This window comes from Canis lupus, chromosome 2 (genome assembly GCF_048164855.1).
Source record: "Canis lupus baileyi chromosome 2, mCanLup2.hap1, whole genome shotgun sequence".
In the NCBI taxonomy this organism is placed as follows: Eukaryota; Metazoa; Chordata; class Mammalia; order Carnivora; family Canidae; genus Canis; species Canis lupus.
Window position 1 is genome coordinate 86,125,017 of NC_132839.1, and position 24,218 is coordinate 86,149,234.

The window sequence follows — 24,218 nt, forward strand, 5'->3', positions numbered from 1 at the left end:
TATATAAGTAGAAGTGATCATGCAGGAATTCAAGGAAAGCTGCCTCTAGATGAGGCAGGTCTGCATTTGGTGGGAGTAGACTACAGACTATGATGTGGTTGGCTTCTTGAAATGTCTTTGTCTGTATCCTCTTTATCCAGGAAGGATTTCAGAGATTTTGATGGTTGTAGCCTTTGAGGTGGAGAGGAAATGCAAGCAGTCTCTACCAGCAGTTGGCGATTTTTTTTTTCCTGTAAAGGGCCAGATAGTAAATATTTGAGGCTTTGCTCATACAGCCTCTGTTGTCACTACTCACCCCTGCCAGAGACAATATATAAGCAAACAAGGAACCTGGGTTTCTGTAGCCATAAATAGTATGTAAACTGCATGGCTGGATTTGGCCCTGGTGGAGGCCATAAACTCTTGATTTTCCCTGCTTCTGCTCCCGTGAGCCCAGGGGATACCCCTGGCTAGGTCAAGATTGTAGAATCTTAGCCTGAGCAGCTAACTGGGAACCTGTCCACAGTCACTGGTGGTCCCCAGCGCTGCTTCTAGATTGCATTCAGAAAACCACTCACAGTGCAGAAAACTTGCACTTTGATGATACAAGTAGATGGTGTCTGGAAATGAAATCTGCAGTGGCGGCCATACGGTTTCAAAATAAATGACTCAGAGGTATATGCTGTCAGTGACCATTAAACATGAGTCAAACTATAAAATACCAAATGGCTATCTACAGAGATGTTCCAATTCCTTCCAAAAACAGTGATTTCTCCTGAATAAGCTTACGCAACCTCATCATTATTGTATGTATTCTCACAGCGTATATAAGCCGTGCACAAAATTTGACCTCAGTTCAACAGGAATTAATTTATGAATCGATAAAGTTGGTTTTTTTTTAAGAAAGGAATTATTCTGAAAAAAAAATTCATAGAAAAAGCAAGCCACGAAGTCATGTTGCAGTTGTTGCACTCAGCCAGAATGTGTTAATACTGTCCTCTATGTATACATTATACTTTTAAGAATTCTAATTCAGCATAAATTAGCAATGGGAAATGGTACGTTGCTAACAAGCGCCTTTTCTTTTGAAGATTTGGCACATGAAATGTTGCGATTATGAAAGAAAAGGTTTAATTGGTCAGAACCAGGGAAGATGAATAGAAGAGATCCATCTTGCAGCTGAAAGTCGTATGATTAAGAATCACAGATAGGAATTATACAGTTAGAAGAGTTGTATCCTCGCTCATTTTTTTAAGAATGTGTAATTAATGGCTTCTTGAGAATTTAAGCAGGTGTCATACATTGATTTAAATGTCCTTTTGTTGAGAAATCTATTAATTCATCAGCAGCACGTAACCAATGAGGAGATGCGGAAAGCCAGACTTCTAATTAACAAGCCGAGGATCCGTCAGTAACTCCTTCCCGGATTCTCACTTCATTTTCTCTTTTATGTAACTCGTGGTTCACATCATTTCATCTTCTTTATGAGTAATCTCGCTTCATGTCACTTCTCTATGATTTAGCGGGACTCGGCCTCAGGTGAAAGAGAAAGGAGCTGGTGGGGGGGGTTATTTGTTTTTGTGGCTTGATCGCAAATGAGTTTCTTTCATTCTCTCTGCTCCTGGGAATGTGCTTTTCTTTTTCTTTTTCTTTTTCTTTTTCTTTTTTAAGATTTTTATTTATTTATTTGAGAGAGAGAGAGAGGGGGGAAGCAAGCACAAGCAGGGGGAGTGGGCAAGGGAGAAGCAGGCCCCCCTCTGAGCAGGGAGCCCGACTCGGGGCTCGATCCCAGGGCCCTGGGATCATAACCTGAGCTGGAAGCAGATGCTTAACCGACTGAGCCACCCAGGCGCCCTGGGAATGTGCTTTTCCACAAGGCTCGGTCCCGGCCTCCTCTCTCTGCACCTCCTAGAGGAGGTCTCATCCACACCCCTGGGGTCAACTGCCCTCCATATACTGATGACACTCAGACCTTCCTTTCCAGCTGAGATTTTCTCACGCGCCCCCATCTGCAATCATAACACGCGGTGAAGGCAACACACCACCTCCCCTCTCCGTCCCCACCGAACTCCTCCATGGACGGCACCGCTGTCTGTGCCAGCAGCCCAGGAGCCATCCCTCCCCATCCTCCCACAGGTACACTCATCCCACCATCCTTACCTGCCCACCCCTCTCGCCTCCCACCCCCATTCCTGCTGCCACAGGCGACATTCACCCCTTGTCATCTCTGCCCTGAGCTGCTGGACCACCTCCTGTTCTGCACTTAATTGTGCCCCCCCCCACACCTGTTGAAGCCCTAACCCCCAGCACCTCAGAATGAGACTCTCTTTGGAGATAAAGGCTTTAAGGAGCTAATTCAGTTGAATTGGGGTCATTAGATGGGCCCTGCTGTAATATGACTGGTGTCCTTATAAGAAGAGGGGATAGGACATGGATAAAACAGTGCAATAACCACATGAGGACTCAGTGGGAAGGTGGCCCCCTGCATGGTATGGAGAAAGGCCTTAGAAGAAACTAAACCTGCCAAAATTTGATCTTGAACTTCTGGCCTCTGGAACTTCAGGAAAATGAACGTCTGGTTTGCACCGCCCTACCTTGTTTTGTTGTGGCGGCCACAGCAAACTGATACGCTTCCTAACTGGTCTTTCTGTCACCAGTCTTGTCCCATCCATTCTCTTCTCACCGAGGCCAAAGTAGGCTGTCAACCATCAAGGTTCTCAACCGGTGGCACATCAAAGTCCCCTGGGGTTTAAAGAATACCTCTGCTTAGGTTCCACCCTGTAGTCTTGAAGCCACAGGCCGGGCGGCCTGGCCCTATGTGCATATGTGAATGTGTATACATTTGCCCTTGAACAACCTAAGAGTTAAGGGCACCGATCCCCCACACAATTAAAAGTCCACGTATAACTTTTGACTTCCCCAGACTTTCCTACTGATAGCCTGCCCTTGACCAGGAGCCTTACTGGTAACGTAAATAGTCAATTAACACATATTGTATGTTTTATGTGTTATAAACCGTGTTCTGACAATAAGGTCAGCTAGAGAGAAAATATGAATAAGAAAACCATGAAGAAAATATATTCATAGTACAGTATTAAAAAAAAATCTGCATGTAGGTGGGCCCATGTAGTTCAAACCTGTGTGTTCAAGTGTATTTAAAAAGCTCAGAGGGGCACCTGGGTGGCTCAGCGGTTGAGCATCTGCCTTTGGCTCAGGTCATGATCCCGGGATCCTGGGATCGAGTCCCGCATCGGGCTCCTGTGTCTCTGCCTCTCTCTGTGTGTCTCTCATGAATAAATACCTAAAATCTGAAGGAAGGAAGGAAAGAAGGAAGGAAGGAAAGAAGGAAGGAAGGAAAGAAGGAAGGAAGGAAAGAAAGAAAAGAAAAGAAAAGAAAAGAAAAGAAAAAAGAAAAGAAAAAGAAAGAAAAAGAAAAAGAAAAAGAAAAAGAAAAAGAAAAAGAAAAAGCAAGAGCTCAGATGCTCATAATATGCAGCCAGAGTTGAGAGGAACTGACCCACGAGATCTAAGCTCGGCTGGTGGCTTGGCATGGGAGGCTTTCCTTGATCTGGTTTCTCTTTCTCCGAAGTCCGCTGTCCCTAATCCCTGCTCGATCTGTCCTCTCTGGTGACACGGTACTTTTGGCCACACTGTGCTGTTCACACCTCCTAGCCCCGTTCGGCCTCCCCCGCCTGGTATGCTTCTCCACACTTGCTCCCCCGTCTTGCCTGCTGACCCCTCCTCCGTGAACCCTGGGCTCAGACGTCACCTCCTCCTCCTCCAGATCTCCTGCTTGGGGGGGGGGGCCGCGGCACCCCGGTGTACAGCTGCCGATGGATGCCTTGAACAGGGTCCCAGCGCTGGCTTCCCCAGGGGACTGTAGGCTCTCCAACATGAGCTCCTGTCTGCTCACATCAGTGACCCCAATGCCCCGAATAGTGCCTGACACACAGTTGGCACCCAGTGTTTACCGATGGGATGATGGACGGGATAACCGTGCTGCATATCCAGTGACGAACACGAACTTGGTGCGCTGTCTTGTGGACTCCCTGGTGCTCTCTGATGCGACCAGCCTTCACTGTGGACGCACCAGAGCACGTGGCTTCAGGTCCTGCGCGTCTCACATTCAGCCTTTCTGAATCCCTCCCTTGAGAATCTTGGGAACTTATAGCTGATATTTCTTACTTAGATGAAATCCTTAAATGTTAAATTTTAACAAAGAAAACATGTGCTCCCCCCATTGGGAGCCAAGCATTCTAGCAGACATTAACCCCTCCAGAGGCAGGTTCCTGCTGGCGGTCCCATGGACCTTGCGGGGAAGTTACTGGAGGTGGGCAGTGTAGGTTCTAGAACGATCCCGCTCCTGAGTCCCCAGGGAGGGCGGGCTGAACCGCTGTGTTTCACAACTCCAGGGAACACAGGTGCTCCGGGAAATGCCAGCTCCCCAGTTGCAAAGTTTCCGTCTTCCTTCTCTGTCTCTCCATCTCTGTGTCTCTCTCCTCCTACTTCTCTCTCACCTGTTCGCTTTGCTCTCTTTGTGTCTTTTCTTTCTCTCTCACCCTCCCTCCCTGTGCCCCCCACTTCCCCGGCCCTCCCCAACCCCCCCTCCCCTCTGCCCTGCCTGGTGCCTGGCACCGTCGTCGATGGCAGGTGGCGGATGTGCTGTGAACGCTGCCCTTGTAGCCTGTGGGCTGAGCAGAGGGAAAGGTGGTGAAGCAGGTGAAGCGTCAGGGTCTGGGACAGTGTGGCGTCTCCTCTGACCCTGGATGTGGGGGCCTGAGGACTGCACAGTCTCCAGACATTGGAGCTCCTCTGACCTGGTCAGCAGCAGGTTTCAGCCGTGCAGTACTGTTCACTCTAGAGACCTTGCTTTGTAACACAGCAACAGAAAGAAGCCCCCAGAAGCCACAAAAATGCCAGCACTGGTCAGTTTGGGCCCTCTGGGTCCCCGCCCAGCATCTACCCAGCTCTGGCTCCCACCCGTCTCCACGGTTGCTTCTCCATGGCCACAGCTTCTTCCTGGCTTGGTGGCATTTCTGTCTAAAGCATCATTCTCTGGTCACAAAATATTGTTTGAATGAATGACCAACCAAGTGTTGCTCACTTGGTTCCTTCTTCAGATGTCTCTGTAGGCGGTTGGCTTTCACTCTAGGCCCCAGCCAGGTGGCTGTGACATGGTGCTGGTTGCCGCCACATGGACCCCAATACTACGCGGAGGCCCCCAGCTGCCTGGCTGTGGCAGATAGTTGAGGTGTGGCTGCAGGGCCAGATTTGCCGGGGTTCAGGTCCCAGGTCTGCGGTTCCCTGGGCGTGAAATCTTGAGTAATTTTGCCCACCTCTGTCCCTGTACAGCTTTTCATCACGTGGTGCCATGATGGAGTGCACCTCACGTGGTGGTTGTAGCTTGAATACGTTAATCCACACAACATGTGCCTGTTGAACTCTCAAAAACGTACGGGTTGGGGCGACCTAAGGCCCTAACAAATGATGAGTTCCCTCACCGAGAGCTTCCCATTGGCCACACCCTCAGCCAAGCTCTTTTAGAAACAATCTCATTAAATCCTCATGCAACCCTATGAGGTCAGCTCCCGTTTTACAGAGGAGGTAACTGAGGCTCAGAGAGGCTAAAGAACTGCCCAAGGTCACACAGCAAATGAGTCATGGGGCCTCGGTTTGAACCTAGGCCTTTCTAACTCTTCATATTATAAAAAATAATAGCCGATAGGTTGAGTGCTATCGATACAGCAAGTACCATGCTAAGCTCCACGTTATGGATGCAGAGACTAAATCTTCGATCAATAAAGTTAGTGCCTGAGGCCCACAGGCAGTTAGTGGTGAGTGAGGGTTCCCTTGGCCTGCTGTGAAAGGTTGTGCCCTTAATGGCTCCATCTTGCTGCAAAGCTTGACGGCACTGCCCAGGGGAGCAGGAAGGACTAGGCCAGGGGACAGTGATCCAAAGGATAAAAGTGTCCCTTCTTCAGCCCGAGGCACAGCTGCTCAGGTCCCCCAGAAACATGGCCTTTGCTAAGACCCTCCTCATGACCCAGTTTGGGTTCACTGTGTCTCAGGGAAGACCAGGGAACAGTCTACCATTTGCTTCCTCTCAGATGCATGAGGCCTTCCCTCCTGGGTGGTGAGGACCACGGGCCCCACAGCCAGCCAGCCTGAGTTTGCCTCTTAAGGTTTGTTTGTTTGTTTTGTTTTGTTTTGTTTTTGTTTTTGCCTCTTAAGTTTGAAGAACTAAACATATGATCTTGGATACGTTACTTAACTTCTGAGCCTCAGTTTCTCTACATGGGTGAAATGGGGGATATTGACAGTGATACTCCTAAGGTTGCAAAGATTCGGTGAGTCAGTCTCGGGCAAAGCAATTAAAACAGTGATATATCATCAGTGATGTATCATCACTGCCCGAGAATGGCAGAAACACCTAAATCCCTGCGGGGTAGGAAGTCCCAGGACAAAGTTAAAGAGGAAGGCACAAAATAAGGAGAAGAAAAACAACCAAAAATCAAAATACTCAAATTCTCCAGTTGAACAAAAAAATTCTAGCTGAGAACAGCTCACGCTGTAGCCCAATTCCAGGCTCACACAGTAGAGCATCCCCTGGACTTTGAGCTGAAACACCAGCTCATTTGGCCTCACACTTGTCAAGAGTCAAGGAGACTGAGCGGGTTCTAGGGTCTTCTCGCTGGAGGGTGATGCTCTGCGGACCCGTCTTTGGAGTTAAGCCAGCCTGGCTTCGGGGTCTGCTCTGCAAGGTGACCGTGAGCTGATGGTTTCACCTTTTGAGCCTTGCTTCTTTGCCTATAAATTGAGGACACTGATGTTTGGATCGCAGCCCTCTGGTGAAGATGCAGTGAGAGAAAAATTTTAAACACCCGGTACAGAAATGGTTTCAATGAAAGGTAGTGGGTGTCATTATTCTGATTGTTGCTATTGGCTTGGGGGCCTCCCCAGGTTAAACCCTGAGCAGGACGTGATGCCTGCTGGGTTCTGAGCCCCAGCACAGTCCCCACTTCTCAGTCCCCCAGAATGGCCCTGGAAGGGACCCATGGCTCCACATGACCACAGCAGTCTCTGGAATGGGGCTGCAGACTCGAGTTGTGAATACAAGGACTTTTCTTAATTAACAAAGAGGGTCAGAAGGGAAATCAGGCCTGGCTCCTTGTTTTCTGAGGCTTCTTTCCCAAACTCATGTAGATCCAATTTTTTCACCATCTGCCCATGGCATGCGCCGGGCCTGGGAAGCCCTTTCCAGCGCCCCTCATGGCATTGTTAAATAGAGTTCATTATGTGTAAGGGGAGCCTGTGAAACAACAGAACTGGTCTCTTGATAAACAGCCCAAATTTACACATCAAAATGAGTCTGATTTTCTTCAGAGGAGTTGGATACCTCGGAGGCCGTGCACAAATTCAAAACATTTTGTGAACTCTCCCTTTGGGTTCATCCTTAGAGCCTCTAGCACATTCTCGCTCGCATCCTCAGAGTGAACATGCCCTCTTTTTTTTTTTTTTTTTTTCAAGGTAGATTTAATTTTTGGAAATAGCCAAAAGATATTTGAAGCTGAGCCCGCTAAATAAAAAAGGTTAGTCATGCAGGATAATAACACTTTGGGATATAAAAAAAAAAAAAAAACACACACACACAAGGTTATACTTAGAAAATATTGATTTACCTTTTTTGATGCTGTGTGTAATCTGGCTCTGAAATCAGCGGCGTGAAAGTGGTCTTCTGAACAAGCCTGAGCAGCAGAAGTGGAAGTGAAATAAATTCTGCCCTCCCAAGGCAAAAGCTCTGATAGGAACAAAAATGCCCACTTAGATATATGAGATGCGATACATTCATTTAAAAACAATTTGATCTTATGGCATCGTGAGCACACCTCTTGTTTCAATTATTCATATCGTTTTTACTTGAGCAATTGCTAGTTTCAGAATAACGTCCTGGCTTTGCGTGCCCAAATCATTTGGATATTTCCCTTCTCCCCCTCCGCCCCTTTCTTTCCCTTTTCCCTCCCTCCTCATCTCCCTTCCTGCCCTCATTTTCAGGCATATGTTGAAACAATTAGACTGAAGGATGATGAAACGCTCAAGGTACAGACCAAAGAGGACGGAGATGTCTTTATGTGGTTGAAGCATGAAGCCACCCGAGGCAATGCAGCCGCTCAGGTAAAAATGTGGCCCACTGTTTTTGCAATCCTATCAGTTATAATAGCTCACGTTATGCCACGGTAACGAGATACCCCAAACCTCACTGGCTTAAAACAATGTGGGTCAGTGTCTTGCACCTGCTACCGGTCTGATGGGATTAGCATGCGCTGTGTCCTCTCCGGCCCCTACGAACCAAGCTACCAGGGGCTTCACTGCAAAACAGCCTCCCACAGCTGTGGTTGCTTAGAAGTGGCACAAGCCACCTCTCCCATTTCAGTGGCCAACGCAAGTCACTTGCGCTCTCTTGACTTCACGTGGGCCGGAAGTGTAGCCCTACCCTGCACCCAGAAGGAGAGAAAGCAGCAACCTTTGTGATCTGGCCTCAAGACTACCAATGGATATTTTAGGGCATTGGATAGAAATAAAAAGAAGCATCTTGGGGGGCAGGAGATATTAGATGGGTGGCAAGAAGAAGGCCATGAATTTGGCTAGGAGAATAACAGAAATCAGGTGCAGCGTTTTACACCAAAGCACCAAGCTTGGCTCTTGAACATGTCTTGTTCTTTGGATGGACTTTTCTGAGGTATGAGAAAGGGCAGAAAGCTAGGAGAATGTTCTCTATCTGACTTCTTGCCTTGGTTTCACTATGAAGAGAAACCCGTGACAGGAGCCAGCTTAGGCTGATTGCACCCGGAGGGAGAAGGCCTCCTTCCCAAAGAATGGCCTTCACCTTTGCTCCTAGTGGGCACATGGTGTGGGGAAGGGCCTCTGAATCTGCTAAGCAGGTGGAAGTCCAGAGATGGGAAAAAGAAAGAAAACAGAAAAAACAAATGCATTGACAAGCAAGCATTTCAGAGACCCTTTAGTAATAGGCCTCCCGCCCATCTGTGGAAGTCTTCCTAGACTTTCAGGAGATACTTTGCTGGAGGTTATAAGTATTTGGGGCAGGGGGGTGAGTAGGAGGAAAAGGAGATGAGAGAAGAAGCAGAAAGGAGGAAAGACCATAAGGGGCCAGAATGGGGCCAGAATGTTAACAAACATTCCTCTGGTTCCCTCCTTGGGCATCCCAAGCCTCCCATCTTTCTAGTGCAGGAAGGAATTCCAATGCCTAGTTCTGGAAAGACCCAACGCCAGAGTCATTTCCTGGGTGCTCCAGAGCTAGTATGCACTTCCCTTCCTCCATTCAGCAAATCCCTGTTGGGTAACTTCTGTGGGCTTCTACTGAGCTTTGCTGAGTGGGGACTGAGGGGGGAAAGGCAGACAAATCACAACTTGAGGTTCCGATCCCTGGAGAGCTCCCCATCTTGAGTGTCATGGTGGGGTGAGCCATGTGGACAAATGCTGGGGTGGGAGGATATGAGTGCCCTTCTGATTCGGATGTGCACAGGCCTTCGTGCCACTCACTAGGCTAAGGGGATGGCATGTACCTCCCAAAAGAGAGGAGACAGTCATTTTGACCAAGTTCCATCCAGCTGTCCCCCTGGGTGCGTGTGGTAGACTGATTCACATGCATGTGCATAATGCATTGTTTCCAGCTGGTTGCTAAGGCCTTGCCTTCTATTTACACAAGATCGCCTTTCAGGGCTCCAGCCCCCAGTTGGACGATAATGTGTGTCTACCTAATTCCTGGTTCTCAGTATGAAAACTTTTTGAACTAGGTTTGTCCTTCCACCTTTTAAAGCCTTGTGTTAAGCATTCCACAGGAGAGTCATTATTCTAAATTGCTACTGTCTTGAAGCAACGACTGGCCCAGATGCTGTTCTGGGGCCAGCAAGGTGTGGCCAAGAATCCTGAAGCGGCAATCGAGTGGTATGCCAAGGGTGCCCTGGAGACTGAGGACCCCGCATTAATATATGACTATGCCATTGTGTTATTCAAGGTAAGAGTCCCTCAACTTGGGCTGAAATCATGCGATTCTTATCAGACTTCCCAAGCAGTTTCCTGTAGGCGTGCAGGCAAACAAGGAGTCTGTAGCTGGAGAAACTTAGTATCTGCTTCTGTCACTCTTGATGGAAAGAGATATTTGCTGAAAAGGGAGAATCAGAAACAGTCCCTTGGTCGAATTTTTAATCATTAGTCGTTGGTTTGGCTCCTGGATTCTCTTTGCTTTTGCAAGAACTCTAGCACTCCAGGAGGCACCCATACTTCATGGATTGGAAAACAGCCACCGGCCCCCAGAGGTACTGCGAGTTCAGCACCAGGCAGGGTTGTCATTGAATTTCAGCCTAACCCAAGTGCGTGTTTGGCCTGGCTCCTGCCAGTCTGGTTGGTCAAAACAAAGATCTTGTTTTAAGGCAACAGGGGAATGGGGGGTGGGTTGAAGGAGCGTTAGCCCAGGAGACAGAATGGAGTTCAAGTCTCTCCTCTGCAGTCATCAGCTAGGTGTCCTTGGAGTTATTTGATCTCGTGGGACAATGGTAAGGACCACGGATTGAATGAGATAATATAACGAATGGGCTTCAAGAAATGTAAAATGTAAAATATGAAATCCTCGTGGTTTGCACTGATTGATTGAACACTTACTACCTGATTTACATGTGTTCATGCATTTAACCCTCACAACCATCTTGCAAGATAGGCACGGGGTACGTTATGATTGCTGTTTATATATGTGGTAAAGAGGCAAATTTTTTTTTAACTTGCCCAAGGTCACACAGTTGGTGCATTTTAGAGATCTGGGACTGGGATCCAGGCAGTCTGGCTTCAGAATCTGTGTTCTTCACCCCCAAACACAGACATCAACTCACCAGCCTTAGGGAAAAAAAAAAAAATCTGCTGGTTCTGGTAAGGAAGCCCTTGGGCCCTGTGTCATGCCCAAAGAAAACAGCTGCCCTCAGAGAGCAAGTGTCTTCAAACAAGGACATGGAGTCATGTGGCCAGGTCCATCTTCAGAACCACCGCCGTGGCCACTCACTGATTAACAGCCACGACTCTGCTACATTACTAATCCTCTAAGGCCTTCAAACCTATTGGTTCATATGGTTTCCAAATTTAGGGTCTGGACTTTTCCTTTTTCAGTTGTCAAGTCAACTTAGAAATGGTTTGACTCCTTGCCATATGCTGATGAAGCCATGTGTTTATTCAATAAACACCCATTCGGGGCTGACAAAATGCCAGACTCTGCGCTGGATGGAGGGACAGATGGATGAGTGCTCCATGTCTTTGACCTCAAGGGGCTCATGCCCCTTGATGGGGAGAGGGCAGGCACACAGAGGCATCTGGCCGCCGGAGTTGGGGCTGGCCACTGTCAAAGTGCAGAGAAGATAACAGCGTGAATCAGACATTACCTCTGACCACCAAGAGCTCACCATCTAGAGGGAGAGGCAAATTCATGAATAAATGACTCTGGAGGTTTTCCCAACCTTAATGATTTTGGGTTTTCCTGCATTCCAACTAAAACTCCCTGAGTGGGGATGAAGGAAGCCCCTTTTCAGTATTTCAGTAATGGGAGGATTTCACCTCTGGCCAGAAGGTCACTTTAAGTGTATTCCATCTGAAATAACCCCATGCAGAGCATGAGCTTCCCAAATGTGAAGAGCAGTAAAATGCCTCGGAGCTCTGGGTGGGCATTTGCCATCTTGTTCTTGTCTAAGACAATCCAGGCCATCTTGTTTTGCATCCTCATGAGGATAGAGCTTTGACTTTTACTGTAGCAGCTTTTTTCCATGAATTCACCCGGTGGATATTATTGAGCACTTACTACAGACCAAGACTTCACATTTTTCTCACTTAACAGCTTCCAATACTACTCAGATTTGTGCATGGTGCAGAGTCTTTGTGCAAGAAATTATCCCACTTAGGTATAAATAACAAATATTCTGGAAAATGCTTGATGCCTAGAAACGAGAGTATCTGAATTCTAGTCACAGATCTAACTGTGAGGCTTTGGGTAACTCATCCGGTCTGGGCCCACTGTATTCCTTCAGAGCAAAGAAGTTGGAAAAGATAAACCTTGAGTTCAACCAGGTTCTAACATCCGTCGTCCTAATCTTTCTGACACTTTTCCAGACCTCCAAAAAGGCTGTCTCACTGCCAGTTATTCCAAGAAGGCTTCATGTCCTTTTTTCTTTCCTCTTCCTCTCTATTAAATGAAGTAATGGTGCATTTCTGAAAAACGCTTTCATCTTCAACTTCGCTTCAGCTCATCGGTTTCTTTAAATGGGTAACTTCGAGTAGAAACTTGGTGTATGTAATTTAACTTTTAGTTGGAGTCACAATTTTATTTTGGGGCCTGAAAAATCCAGAGGCAAACGTACCCTGCACGTTTTGTGCATCCCGTGAGGAGGTCATGAATCATTATACGTTCTCAGCATGGGATGGGAATGTACAGGAAGCAGAGCGTGGTAGTCACAAGCTTGGACTGTGGGGCCTGCCTGCCTGGGTTCAAATCCTGCCTTTGTGTCTCACTCAGTGTGGGACTCTGGGCATGCAGGGGCTCAGGTGGGAATGCCAGCTGCACCCCCGGGGCTTGTGGCGAGGACTACATATGGCAGCACGGTGCCGGGCGCACGGTCATTAACACAGGGATGTTTGCTAAGACCATCCGGTTGCAATGAATATAGCAAAGCCCCCCACGTGGTATCACCTGTAGCCCATCAACCACTGTGTCTGAGGCCAGGAAAGCTCCACAGGGCACATGCAGTGTACGTGTCGATCACAGGTGCTGGGTGAGTTTGGTAGCGGCGATGGTTTCCATCTGGCTCCCCTTGCCCACCAGCTTCCTTGTCAATCCTATGGTGAGATGACCTTGAGGACCCCTCCCGCCCCACCCTCAGACCCACCACTTCCCCACACGGTCCTGCAGACAACTCACTGTGGTCCCACAAAGTTCCTCTCTTGTAGCTAGAGCCCCAATGTGGTGCTCAGACCGCTTCTTCTGGAAAACCTTGATCTTGCAGGAGGAACCTTGTCGGTTTCTGTCAGCATCTGAGGTGACGGATTCCAAGGGGTCCTATCTCCCTCACAGCTGGCTCTCGAGCTGGTCCACCCTGGGCACTCCTGAGAGGACCCAGGAAGGCTGCAAAGGACAACGCAATAACTTCTGACTGTCCATGGCAGATCGAGTGCTTTATCTGGCTCCCAATTGAGGCCATCTGCAGAAAGTCGCCTCCAAGATGACCAAACTCATTTAATTGTCCTTCAGGGCTTCTCCCAATAGTATCTGTGGGTTAACGGGAATGCGATTCACCCCATGACGATGGGGGGTTTGTGTGGATGTAAGCTGGCAAGGTGAGGTCTGCGGTCTCTGGGCCACACGTACAAGCAAAATAATGGTGGTGGTGGTGATGATGGTGATGATGATGGTAGAGCGGCTCTGCCTACAGAAATCTTGAAAATAGGCTTTTTAAGTAAGAAGGCTGGAGTTTTCATTTTTCTTTCCAGTATTTTATATGGAGCCAAGTTGATACACGTGCGTGGTGTTTTTGAGGGCACCCTGGATTTATTTTCTTCATACTCATTGCTGTTTACCATTGTTTAGGGTCAAGGAGTGAAAAAGAACAGACGGCTTGCCTTAGAGCTGATGAAGAAAGCCGCTTCCAAGGTAACACTTCTGCGTATTGTCAGAGGGAAACATTTGCACCCCACACGCCCACGGGCTCCCAAGTCTGCAGGCGGAAATGGCCAGCCTTCAGCCTTTGGCCCGGCCCATAGAAAAGAGCAGGGAGGGAGGGTCGCTGGCACAGCCGTGATTAGTCACTTTGGGGCTCCAACACCACGGTGACCTGCCACAATGGGGACGGCAACGCTCAAAAGCCGAATTCACCTTCCAGTCAATAGAATTCAGGCCCAGTTTGTTTGAAAGCTAAAATTATAATCACGGGGCTGCCCTGATAATAAGCAGGGTGGGGGGGACCGGGTTCCTAGGAATTGTGTAGAAATGCCATTGAATTAGGGAAACCAGAGGCTAATTCTTTGGAAGGTTTACCCTGTCGTGTCCAATGCCCCGTTGACTTCCCGTGTGCCTTAGTCTTGGGGATGTTTATCAAGCTGGTGGCCAGGTTTAAAACCTGCTCTGTCTTTGTCACTATTTATTCTTCAATGTTATCGTCAGGTCAGCTGGTTTCACTACAGCACCCCAGAAGGGAGGTTAGATATCACTTGTGAGGGGACCCACGCACATACAGGGCATGCACGCTCGCAGGTGCGTGCGCGCAGATTTGCAAATAAATAAATTTCGCAGAACCCGCTAGAATTCTAACAGCCTTGACAGAGTCCTTTATAGCCCTTTTGGCACTTGAAAGTGCTTTCCTCCCCAAGGCTGCTAATATTTGCCTGATCAACAAAGATTCCTGATGTATCCATGCTCATTTTTTTTTCCCCTCCTTCTCCCTTGAGAAGTTCAGAGTCCTCTTTTTTTGTGTGTAGAACAGGAGATTGGGGCAAGGAACAAGAGAGCCAAGAGGATTTTTCTCCACCTTTGTGGTGTCAAGAGGGCACATGACCCATGAGAAGGGAGCCCACGAAGGACACATCACCTCATGCCCACACCCCCCCAAGCACACACACACACAAATTAAAAGGCCAAAGTGGAGAAGCAGTTCGATGGGGCTCAGAGAGGGCCTTCCTTCCAAAGCATCCTAAACAGGGCAGGTGTGAAATTGGCATCTCTTTAGCCATCGGAGTGGTGGGCTGATGTCTAATGTGCTTTGTTTTGAAGGGATTTTTAGCAAAGTTTAGGTTGAGTATAGGGAAATGGAGCTTTATGGCCTGGGGTCATCACCTCCTTCAAAGTGCGATGTGATTCTCCCTCATTCACTGGACAAGGAATTTTTAAGTCCCCACTCTTTGTCAGGCACCGTGGTGAAGGTCCAGTGTAGTTTGGTTTGGGGGAACTAGTGAGAAGTCCCATGGGGAGCAAATCTGGTGATTGAGCCGTCAATGTGCAGAACAGAAGATGAGCGGTAAGCCGGAAGACGGGAGTTCTTGTGGGGCTCCAAATGCAATTCCTCAAGGAGCTCTGCAGATGTTTTGAGAGGTGACAGGTGCATTTGAATAAGCTTGTGGCCTCTGGCTTTGCAGCAAAAGTCACTGTGATGTGCACATTGCATAGGCTTGTTCCAAAGCTGGTTCTTACTATTTTGTAGTATGCTCTGATCTAGGCCAATATTGAAAGGCATTCTGGAAGACTCCCTAGGAGACCATCTTGCACCTAGTACAGTGTGAGGCTCGGGAAGGTTCCTTCTATGACCAGATAGATCCACGGCACTGACACCCTTCCAGACGTCAGCCGTCTTGGGGGTCAGCTATCCTGGGGGCCTGCATTTCTAAACCCTATTCTCCGTCCCCAGGGTATAGGATTTGGATTCCATTTTGTGTAGCACCAGCCTTCAAAGGGTGGCCTTGGGTCATTCATCAAGTATTTATTGAGTGTCTACTCTGTGGCAAGTTCTAATATAGGTACTTGGGAAACAGAAGAAAGATTCCCGCCCTCATGGAACTTCCATATTAATGGGATTTGTTAGTTTCTTTCCCCTGGTCTTCCTGGCTCCCGGAGCCCAACAGAAACCCTAGGAAGTGTAGCTTTTTAGGCTCTACCGCAGACTGAAAAGGCTCAGACGGGGATCTTGGCATCTGTTCTGAAGGGACACCCGTCCTTTGCTTGTGAAGGTGGTGAAAGAGATTCAGTTCTATACTTAGACTCTGACTTGACAAGTCTTACACATGCAAGGCATGGTGTGACCCTCGGATCCTTGTCCCCCTGCTTCTTCATGGCTTGGTGGGTCTGGCAGGAAGGGGGGAATGAGAACCGTGTACACCCAGGCCCAGGTTTGCACACAGGTGTCTCACTGCTGGGCTGGAGGCTCCCCCGGGAGCACTCACACCCCTGCAGGGCTTCTGAGGCCTGGACAACCAGGCTGCAGGCTGCCCTGTGGAAGCAGATGGGAGCACCCGGGGAAGGCAGACGAGAGCATCTGAAAGCACGAAATCGGCAAGCACGGGGAGGCTCCAGACTAGATTCGCATGAAGCGCTTCCTCAAGTCCATCCCCAGGTGTAGACATAGTTTTAAAAGCCTCCTCCCATCGCCACTACCCTCCCCCCACAACCTCCACTCTACCTGTCAGGACTAGGACTCTCTGTGGCCTCAAAGCACCTGTGCTTTGCAAGTAGGCTGTTGCAGCTTCTTCCCTCGGAGGACCTGTTGGTGCTCAGGGCAGAGTAATCAACAGACGGGCAGGCAGGTAACCTAGAAAGTGTCCCAGCCCAGGGATGGTGTCAGGCCTCCTCTCGCAGGTGAGCGCTGGGGAGTTTCAAGGTCACTGTCAATACTGCAGAGCAGTAAGAGGCCTCTTTGTAGACAAGGGCATTGTCAAAGAGCCTCAGGAGCTGAGCCGTGACTGGGGGCAGCATCAGGAATCCCAGCAGCAGCCAGATGGAAGCCACCCAGGAAGGCTCTGAGGCGGGCTCGTGGCTTCTAACATTTAGCTCTTCCTCAATGCCATCTGTGCCCCAAAAAGAGACAGGAGAGGTTTTGCTCAGACTCGGGCAAAGTGTTTTCACAACAATCAATTCTCTTTAGGTCTCAGTAAAAAAAAAAAAAAAAAGTGATTTCTTTTTGTTGTTGTTGTTCTGAAATCCAGGGATTGCATCAGGCAGTCAATGGCTTGGGATGGTATTACCACAAATTCAAGAAAAATTATGCCAAAGCAGCCAAGTACTGGTTAAAAGCAGAAGAGATGGGGAACCCGGATGCATCGTACAACCTTGGAGTCCTGTATTTGGATGGCATTTTCCCAGGAGTTCCTGAAAGGAATCAAGTAAGACTTGAGACCAGCTGTGTGGCTGGCCACCAGCTCAGCTACGTGTGTCTGGCCTGCCTGAGGCCCCGGGGGTGGCACCAGGCCTGTGGGTGGTGCAGACGCCTCCCAAGACACAGCCCCTGTCCTCACTCAGGTCCTGGGCCCAGTTAGGCAGATAGGATAGCAAACAGCAAAGGACGGTCTCGAGCCAAGTGTCAAGTGTGAGCTAATTGCTGTGACCCAGACAGTTCTCGACAGAGGAAACCGGACAGGCTGCACGAAGGAGGGAGTCCTCAGTTAGGGAGGGAGGGGGAGACGATACGAGGTAAGAATGCATGACAGGCAGGCAATGTAGGCATCGATCTTACAAGAAGCAAAGAGAGCTGGGTCCAGATAGGGTTGCCTGATATTAGACCAGATTTTTTTTTTTAAGATTTTATTTATTTATTCATGAGGGACACACAGAGAGAGGCAGAGACACAGGCAGGGGGAGAAGCAGACTCCCTGTGGGGAGCACGATGTGGGATTTGATCCCGGGACCCTGGGATCACAGCTGAGCCAAAGGCAGATGCTCAACCCCTGAGCCACCCAGGTGCCCTGAGACCAGATTTAATAATAGTGAAAAGAGTGGCAATCTTCAGTGTCTGCTAAGCACTTCCTCTGTGACAGACACTCAGAAATACTTGACATGCATCCCACGTCGTTCTGTCTTCTGGAATAGCTGCTATGATTGTATCCATTTTACGGAGTGACCAGTCAAGGCTTACTCAGAGCCATATGCTTAGTGGAGGCAGGACCGGGATCCCTGCGCACAATGGGAGCCTCTGATTATTAATAATACTATTGATGATGGTAATTATAATTTCTGCATCATTACAGTCAACAAATTTCATTGAATGCCCACCCTGTGCCGGGCACTTCTCCAGGCACCAGGGACACAGCAACAGACAAAAACAGCCCCTGCTCTTGGGAAGCTTATATTCCAGAGGGGAGCAAAGACAATAAACAAACACGAGGGCGGGTGGAGATACGTGTCATGGGGAAATAAAGATCAGAGAAGATCTCTTTGATGATGTGATGTAGTACAGAATCCTAAAGGAGACTTCCATCTGTCTGGGAGAAGAATATTCCAGAAAAAGGGAACTTTGAGGGCAAATCCCTAGAGGAAAGCAGGCTTGGCATGCTCCAGGAACAATAGGGAAGCTGGCGTAGGGGGAGCGAGAAGCGGGGAAGGGGCGTAGGTGGGAGGGCAGGTTGGGCGGGCAGGTGCGCAGGTCATTGTGAGGTCGCAGCTGCTCCGAGGAAGATGGGAAACCGCTGGGCAGCTCTGGACGGGGCAGTGCTGTGTTTTAAAAGCCTCCCCCTGGATCCTAGCAGAGACTAGGATTAAAGAAGACCAGAGGGGAGCAGGGGGTTAATGTACTGAATCCAAGCGAGAAAGGATGGGCCACCCCAGGAGGGGACAGAGATGTGGCTGGGTGACGCATGTCCTTTGAAGGTCAAGGTGACAGGGCTTGCTACCGGATTGGATGTGAGGTGTGACGGGGAGAGGAGTCAGGGTGACTCCAAAGTGTGTGGCATGTGTCGAGGTGGAAGATGCAGGGGGCGAGACGGAGGCAGCGGCAGGTCTCCGGGGGTAGGCCGCTGGAAGATGATTGCCGTGTAGCCCCGCCAAGCCTCCAGAAGGCATCTCCCCTGGTCCTTGACACCACAGCCCTCGTGCTGGGTACCATCAGAAGCCCCACTTTTCACTTGGAGAAATTTCTCAGTTGGAGAGATTACCAATGGCCAAGGTCACCCTGCGCTGCTAAGGAGCGGAGCGGGATTTAGACCCAGGCCTGTCTGACTCCAAAGCCCTGGCTTAAGAACGACTGCTAAGTGCCTCCCGAAAAAATAACAGTAAACCAGCAGAACATTCACCCTTCCGAATGTTTGTCTTATTTTTTCCCTCTGCCTCTCTCTGACTGCAGGAGAGGCTGTATATTTTCATGCGTTGCTAATGTCTGCTAACCCACCCACGTATATGCCAGTGTGGATTTTTTATTGTCATATTCTAATTCTCACCTTCCTACGGGAAATGCAGTTTTTGCACACGAGTTTGAAGAAAGGTATTAAGCAAGGTGAGGAGAGCCGGTGCCTGAATGTTCACCTGGTGTGACTTCTGCAAAACTCTGAAGCGTAGCTGTGTAGCTTGCAGGGGTTATGCGAGTCCCAGCGACGTGTTGTCCTATTTATTTAGTGGGTAACCTTCACCGAATAGCTTCCCATCGACGTTATGACATCCGGGGGCCAGCTTCTGTGATTGGCTGTCTTCCCGGAGCTTGACTCAGTTTTCCTAAAGATCCTAAGAAGTTGTAAGCCAGTGAAAATACCAGGCGTTAAGTGTCCACCCCCACCCTCCTCACCCTGGCCCCCCAGCTTGGCTCTGGTGAAACCAGCCCAGCCAGGAGGACTCCTCACCAATGAGATGACTTTGTTGATCTCTCTACAGACTTTGGCCGGTGAATATTTCCATAAGGCTGCACAGGGCGGACACATCGAAGGAACTTTGTGGTGTTCTCTCTATTACATCACAGGAAACCTGGAGACTTTCCCTAGAGACCCCGAGAAGGCTGTTGTGTAAGAATCTGTCAGATGTTGTGTGCAAAGGAAAAGCCATGTCCTTTATTCACTGAAAATGGAGTTCCCTTTCTTTGTTTTGCAATGTTTGATTTAATCCGTATTTTTTAGCGATTATGCATGCATGGGGTTTAAAGAGCCACAGACTTTGACCAAGGCGAAAATAAGGAAATTTTAACCGAAACAAAAATTAATAATGTGACATGGAAAAATCAGGAAATCTGCAACCCCACCCAGAACTGCTCCCTGCTCTCAAGAATAAGTCATTTTCAGTCTTTTCGTTATTTCTTTACTGTTTGGCTCTAACTTTCAATGACACGTTTATATAGCACTAATTCTTGTTATTTTCATTATAGGCTTTGTCTGTTGTTAATCCATTGTAAAAGGTTTAGTTCCCTCTCCTGCCCCCGCCTGCTGTCCCTCACATCCACACTTCCTGCCCTGTCCCATTTTCCCAATAAATATATCATTTTTTTGGTTCGATTAGTATCAGTGTCCCCTATTATGACCACATGAGTGCTAGGCACAGCTGAGCCATGTAGTATCCTATGACTACTTTTTCTTTCTTACCCAGTTTTTTGTTTGTTTGTTTTCTGTGGAGTAATCGTTATATTTCATAGTTCTTTAGTGGCTTGGCTTTCTGCGTGCTTATCATTTTCCATGTGTTTGATCTCCAAGTTCTCCCACAGTTGTTAAGATCTCTCCCAGTATGTCCAGACCCACCAGGTATTGGATTAACTTAATCTCAGTGACATCTTTCCTGGAGTCTGCTTAGGACACAGCTGCCCTCCTGAAATTAACTTTGTCATCACCGTAGGGGTTTCCTTTTCTTTCATCTCTAACTTTTTGGGTTCTCCTTGCTGGACCCTATTTCTTCCTCTTCCTTGGCTTACTCTTACACTTTTGTAGAGTACATACTACAGTAGCTTCCTAAAGAAAGGTGAACAGGAGGCACATTTTTGAGGTCATGTGCATCTGAAAATGTTTTTCAGAGGTTGGTAAATTTTGGCCCATAAGTAACATGAAGCCCACCCTCTGTTTTGTGTGGCCCCAAGAGCTAAGAATACTTTTTACATTTTTAAAGAGTTCTAAGGCAAGCACACACAGAGATGAATATAAGTAGAGACTATGTGTGGCCCGCAAGGCTTAAAATATATACTATCTTGCCCTTTACAGAAAAAAGAAAAAGAAAAACAAAACTTCGCAGACCTCTGCTCGAGACCACCTTCATACTAATAGTCTGGCTTTTCAAAAGGTTGTTTTTTATAAGACATTTGCGAGCAAATCCAACCTGACCTGGACTCAGTGCTAAAACTTGACCTAGGCAGACTCTTGAAGCTTCTTATCATTATTGGTTAGGATGCTTGATGTGAACATTCATGTTTCATAAATTTTTCTTTTGTGTGCTCGCTTCGGCAGCACATATACTAAAGTTTTTCTTTTGTTATTGATTTCTAGCTTAATTCTACTGCAATCAAAGAATACATTCTGAATAACTTCAGTCCTTTGGAATTTGTTGAGGCTTGCTCTATGACCAACATACAGCGAATTTTGCTACACCTGCTTTTTATGTTTTATTAGAGTTTGCATGTTATATCTTTTTCCAGCCATTACTCTTAATTTTTTCTTCTTTTAATTTTAATGTGTGTCTCTTCAAAGCAGCATATAATTGGGTTTTATATACTTTATCTTCAGTTTTTAATTGGTATATTTAGACCATTTACATTTAATGCAACATAAAGATAGATTCTGTTTTAAATCTGCCATTTTACTCTTTATTCCTTATTTGTCCCATCCATTCTTTGTACTTATTTCCCTTTTTCTCATCCTTCCTTTATATCAAACAAGTATTTTTTAAAAAATTTATTTCCCCCATCCATTAGCTTATTAGTTGTGTATCCTTATAATATTCTTTTAGTGGTTGTAGATCTAAAGACTACAACAGGCCAGTTCATTATTAGTAAAAATTCTCCAGGATAAATCAGAGGACAGAAAAAAGTGAGGAAACCTTATAATAAATCTGTAAACATGTTTTAATGGAGAGAATACCAGGACTCCTGGTAAATATTATCCTTCTTCATATTGGCAGCTCTTTTTCATTAGGTACCTTTCATGTCTCTGTTTGCATACATGATAACTCCTAAGTATTCATAAGATAGGCACTGAATGCAAAGTTCTCAAAATGCATCCTTCTTTACCTTCTTAACATTCATTTCAGGTTTGTTGCCATGTAAAACTTCTAACCAGCAAAATAATCCCCAAGTGGGATTTATTGAGATCATATGAAGAAAAAAGCAATTATTTAATTTTCCACAGTTTGGATATTTTCTTGTTCCTTTTCTTTTCAGATGGGCAAAACATGTAGCTGAGAAAAATGGCTACTTGGGTCATGTCATTCGCAAAGGCCTCAATGCCTACCTGGAGGGTTCATGGTAAGTTGGGGACCCACGTTAGAATGAGCTTTCTCAGCCCTCACCTTTCAACTTGTCAGTGGAGTCTTTATGAGATGGAGTCTTAAAATACAACCGAAAAAGCAATTTGCAGGGAAATCACGGCCTCCCAGTAATGATATTCAAAGTATCACAGACTGATTGGCTGTTGATTGGAAAACATAGCATTTCCATGTTTAATTATACACAAAAATTAGTTCTCTAGGGGAAGCGTCCACATTCATCAAGTTGAGAGACACATGAAAGTGTTGACTTCTCTTCCCTTCAAGCTTGTTCCTCTTGGTTTTACAGTGAAGACAGCACAGGGAGTCTTAGCTGAACCTCCGCCTCTCCCTGGCAGACCACAGAAAGTGCACAGGAAGCAGATAGAGCAGTGTGTTTAAGGCTCAAGCTGAATCCTTCCACTGATACGTTACTATCCCGTCCATGGCCAAGAGCCTGGGATTACTGGAACTCACTTACCAGACCTTCAGTGCCACAGCCAAACAGACTCCCCATTTTAACTTTCTTCTCATAAAGCTAACAGATCTCATCCTGTACCCTATAGGATGAGACGCTGCACTGAGGATTTGCAGATGCTCCCCGTTTGCTGTGCCTTGATTTTACAAATAAGGGCACAACCCTCCAAGCTGAAAACTTCACCTGATTCCATCTTTTTGTTTTCTTCTGCTGGTCCTACCGCCCTGTCTTGGTTTTCCAAGGGGTCATATTTTTTTGGCTGGTCTATTGCCTAAATGATCTGGGTATTTCAGTAACGGCTACAAAGGGTATGCACATCAGCACGTATCCCATTGATCCACTGCTTCAAAGACATGTTAGACCAGACCTGTCTAGATCATCATCTGATCTGAACCTTAATTAAGAATTAAAATATAAGCCCAAAAGAACACCGTTTTCCCCTTTGGTCCACAGGTGCCTGCATCATAGGCAGATAGCATGTCAGTGAATGAAAATCTTAAAGAAGAGCAGGGAACGGAACCCGGTGAAAACAACACCTAAAGGAGTGTTTGTTATTATCCTGTGAAAGTTTATCATCGGTAGCCTCACTTTGCACAATTGGGGAAAAGATTTTAATGAAATTATTATTTTCCGATTGATAAACCTTATAATTTTTCTGGTGTTTTATCTTGTCTCCCAAGAGAGCTTCAGTTTATAAAACTCACAAATTTGACTTTAATTTATTCTCTACTTCTCATCCCCCAAACTTCCCACCCTTCATTCCCTCAAGAAACTTGAGGGGGAAAAGAGCATTCAAATACTGAAGTGCGTATGTGGGTTTTCCCAAAGAGAGAGCACATCTGTAAACACCCCCACACTGACAACACACACACACACACACACACACACACACACACACACGCCAAGATGTTTGACACTATTTTTCCCATAAAGAGAGTATCTATTAATAGCTTACATTTCTTGCCTACATTTAAATTTAACATCACCAAACATTTCAGGTTAGCATATTGTGAAATTTGCTGTGAAGGTCAAGATGAATTAAGGTTTTTGTGACCTGTTGTCTTACAATAGTCAACCACAGCATGAGATTGATTGACTTTTTTTTTTTTTTTTTTTTTTTTTTGGTAGAGGGGAGGGGGAAATTAAGTGTGCTCTACACGGTTTGTGAGTTCAGGTCCTGTTCAGCAGATTTTACTGAGTACGCTTCAATGCAGGCTGCCTTGCCACAAGCTGCAGGGAATGCCACAAGCAGGGTGTGGGGAAGTTGGCTGCCTCATTTCTTCCTTATGCAGAGCAATCTGCTATTCCTCTCGGGGCCCACATTCTGTCCGACCTTTGGATCTTTGAACTTGCTCTTTCCTCTGCCAAGAAGTCCTACCTAACTCCTTGCTCCCTTTAAGGTCCTGATCGCTTTTGTTGATTGCCCTCTGGCTTGCACCCCGGTGCCCAGCACCTAGTGGTACCTTGGAAGTGCTCGAAAACAAATGAGTGCACAAACAAAGGCAAAAAGAACAACCCTAACTTGAGGCACATGAACAGTATGTAATGAGCACAAGGGATTCTGAGAAGGAAAAGATGCTATCTGGTTTGTGGGACTTAGGTTCGGCCTTCATGCCGGGGGTAGCAGGTGATATGGCCTTGAGGGGTGGCTCGGATTTCCGCTTGGCTATGCAGGGAACAGCATTTCTGGTGAAGGGAATACAGGAACAAAAAAGCAGAGATAGGAAAATTCTGGATGAGTCTAGAAACTTTTAAGCCACCAGTTTGCCTTCAGGAAGATTTGTAAAAGGGAGTGACACGTAACAAGACCAAAGAGGT

The 24,218-nt window shown here is 47.1% G+C and overlaps 1 protein-coding gene and 1 long non-coding RNA gene across 7 annotated transcripts in view; one reads left to right on the forward strand and one right to left on the reverse strand.

Moving 5' to 3' along the window:
- Positions 1-24,218, forward strand: part of SEL1L3 (SEL1L family member 3) — a 100,953-nt gene that overhangs the window by 54,505 nt on the left and 22,230 nt on the right. For all 6 annotated transcript variants that reach the window (XR_012022576.1, XM_072808716.1, XM_072808674.1 and 3 more), the window contains exons 12-17: positions 8,032-8,151; positions 9,872-10,012; positions 13,613-13,675; positions 16,714-16,890; positions 19,364-19,491; positions 21,840-21,923. Coding sequence is in view for 5 of the 6 variants with exons in the window: in XM_072808716.1 (XP_072664817.1) it covers positions 8,032-8,151; positions 9,872-10,012; positions 13,613-13,675; positions 16,714-16,890; positions 19,364-19,491; positions 21,840-21,923 (713 nt within the window). In the remaining variant the exon portion in view is untranslated. The remainder of the gene's footprint in view (positions 1-8,031; positions 8,152-9,871; positions 10,013-13,612; positions 13,676-16,713; positions 16,891-19,363; positions 19,492-21,839; positions 21,924-24,218) is intronic.
- LOC140622941 (uncharacterized) lies at positions 17,313-19,482 on the reverse strand. Its single transcript, XR_012022598.1, has 3 exons — positions 19,333-19,482; positions 18,937-19,216; positions 17,313-17,677 (listed from the first exon to the last, which is right to left on the reverse strand). It is a non-coding gene; the product is annotated as an uncharacterized lncRNA (long non-coding RNA).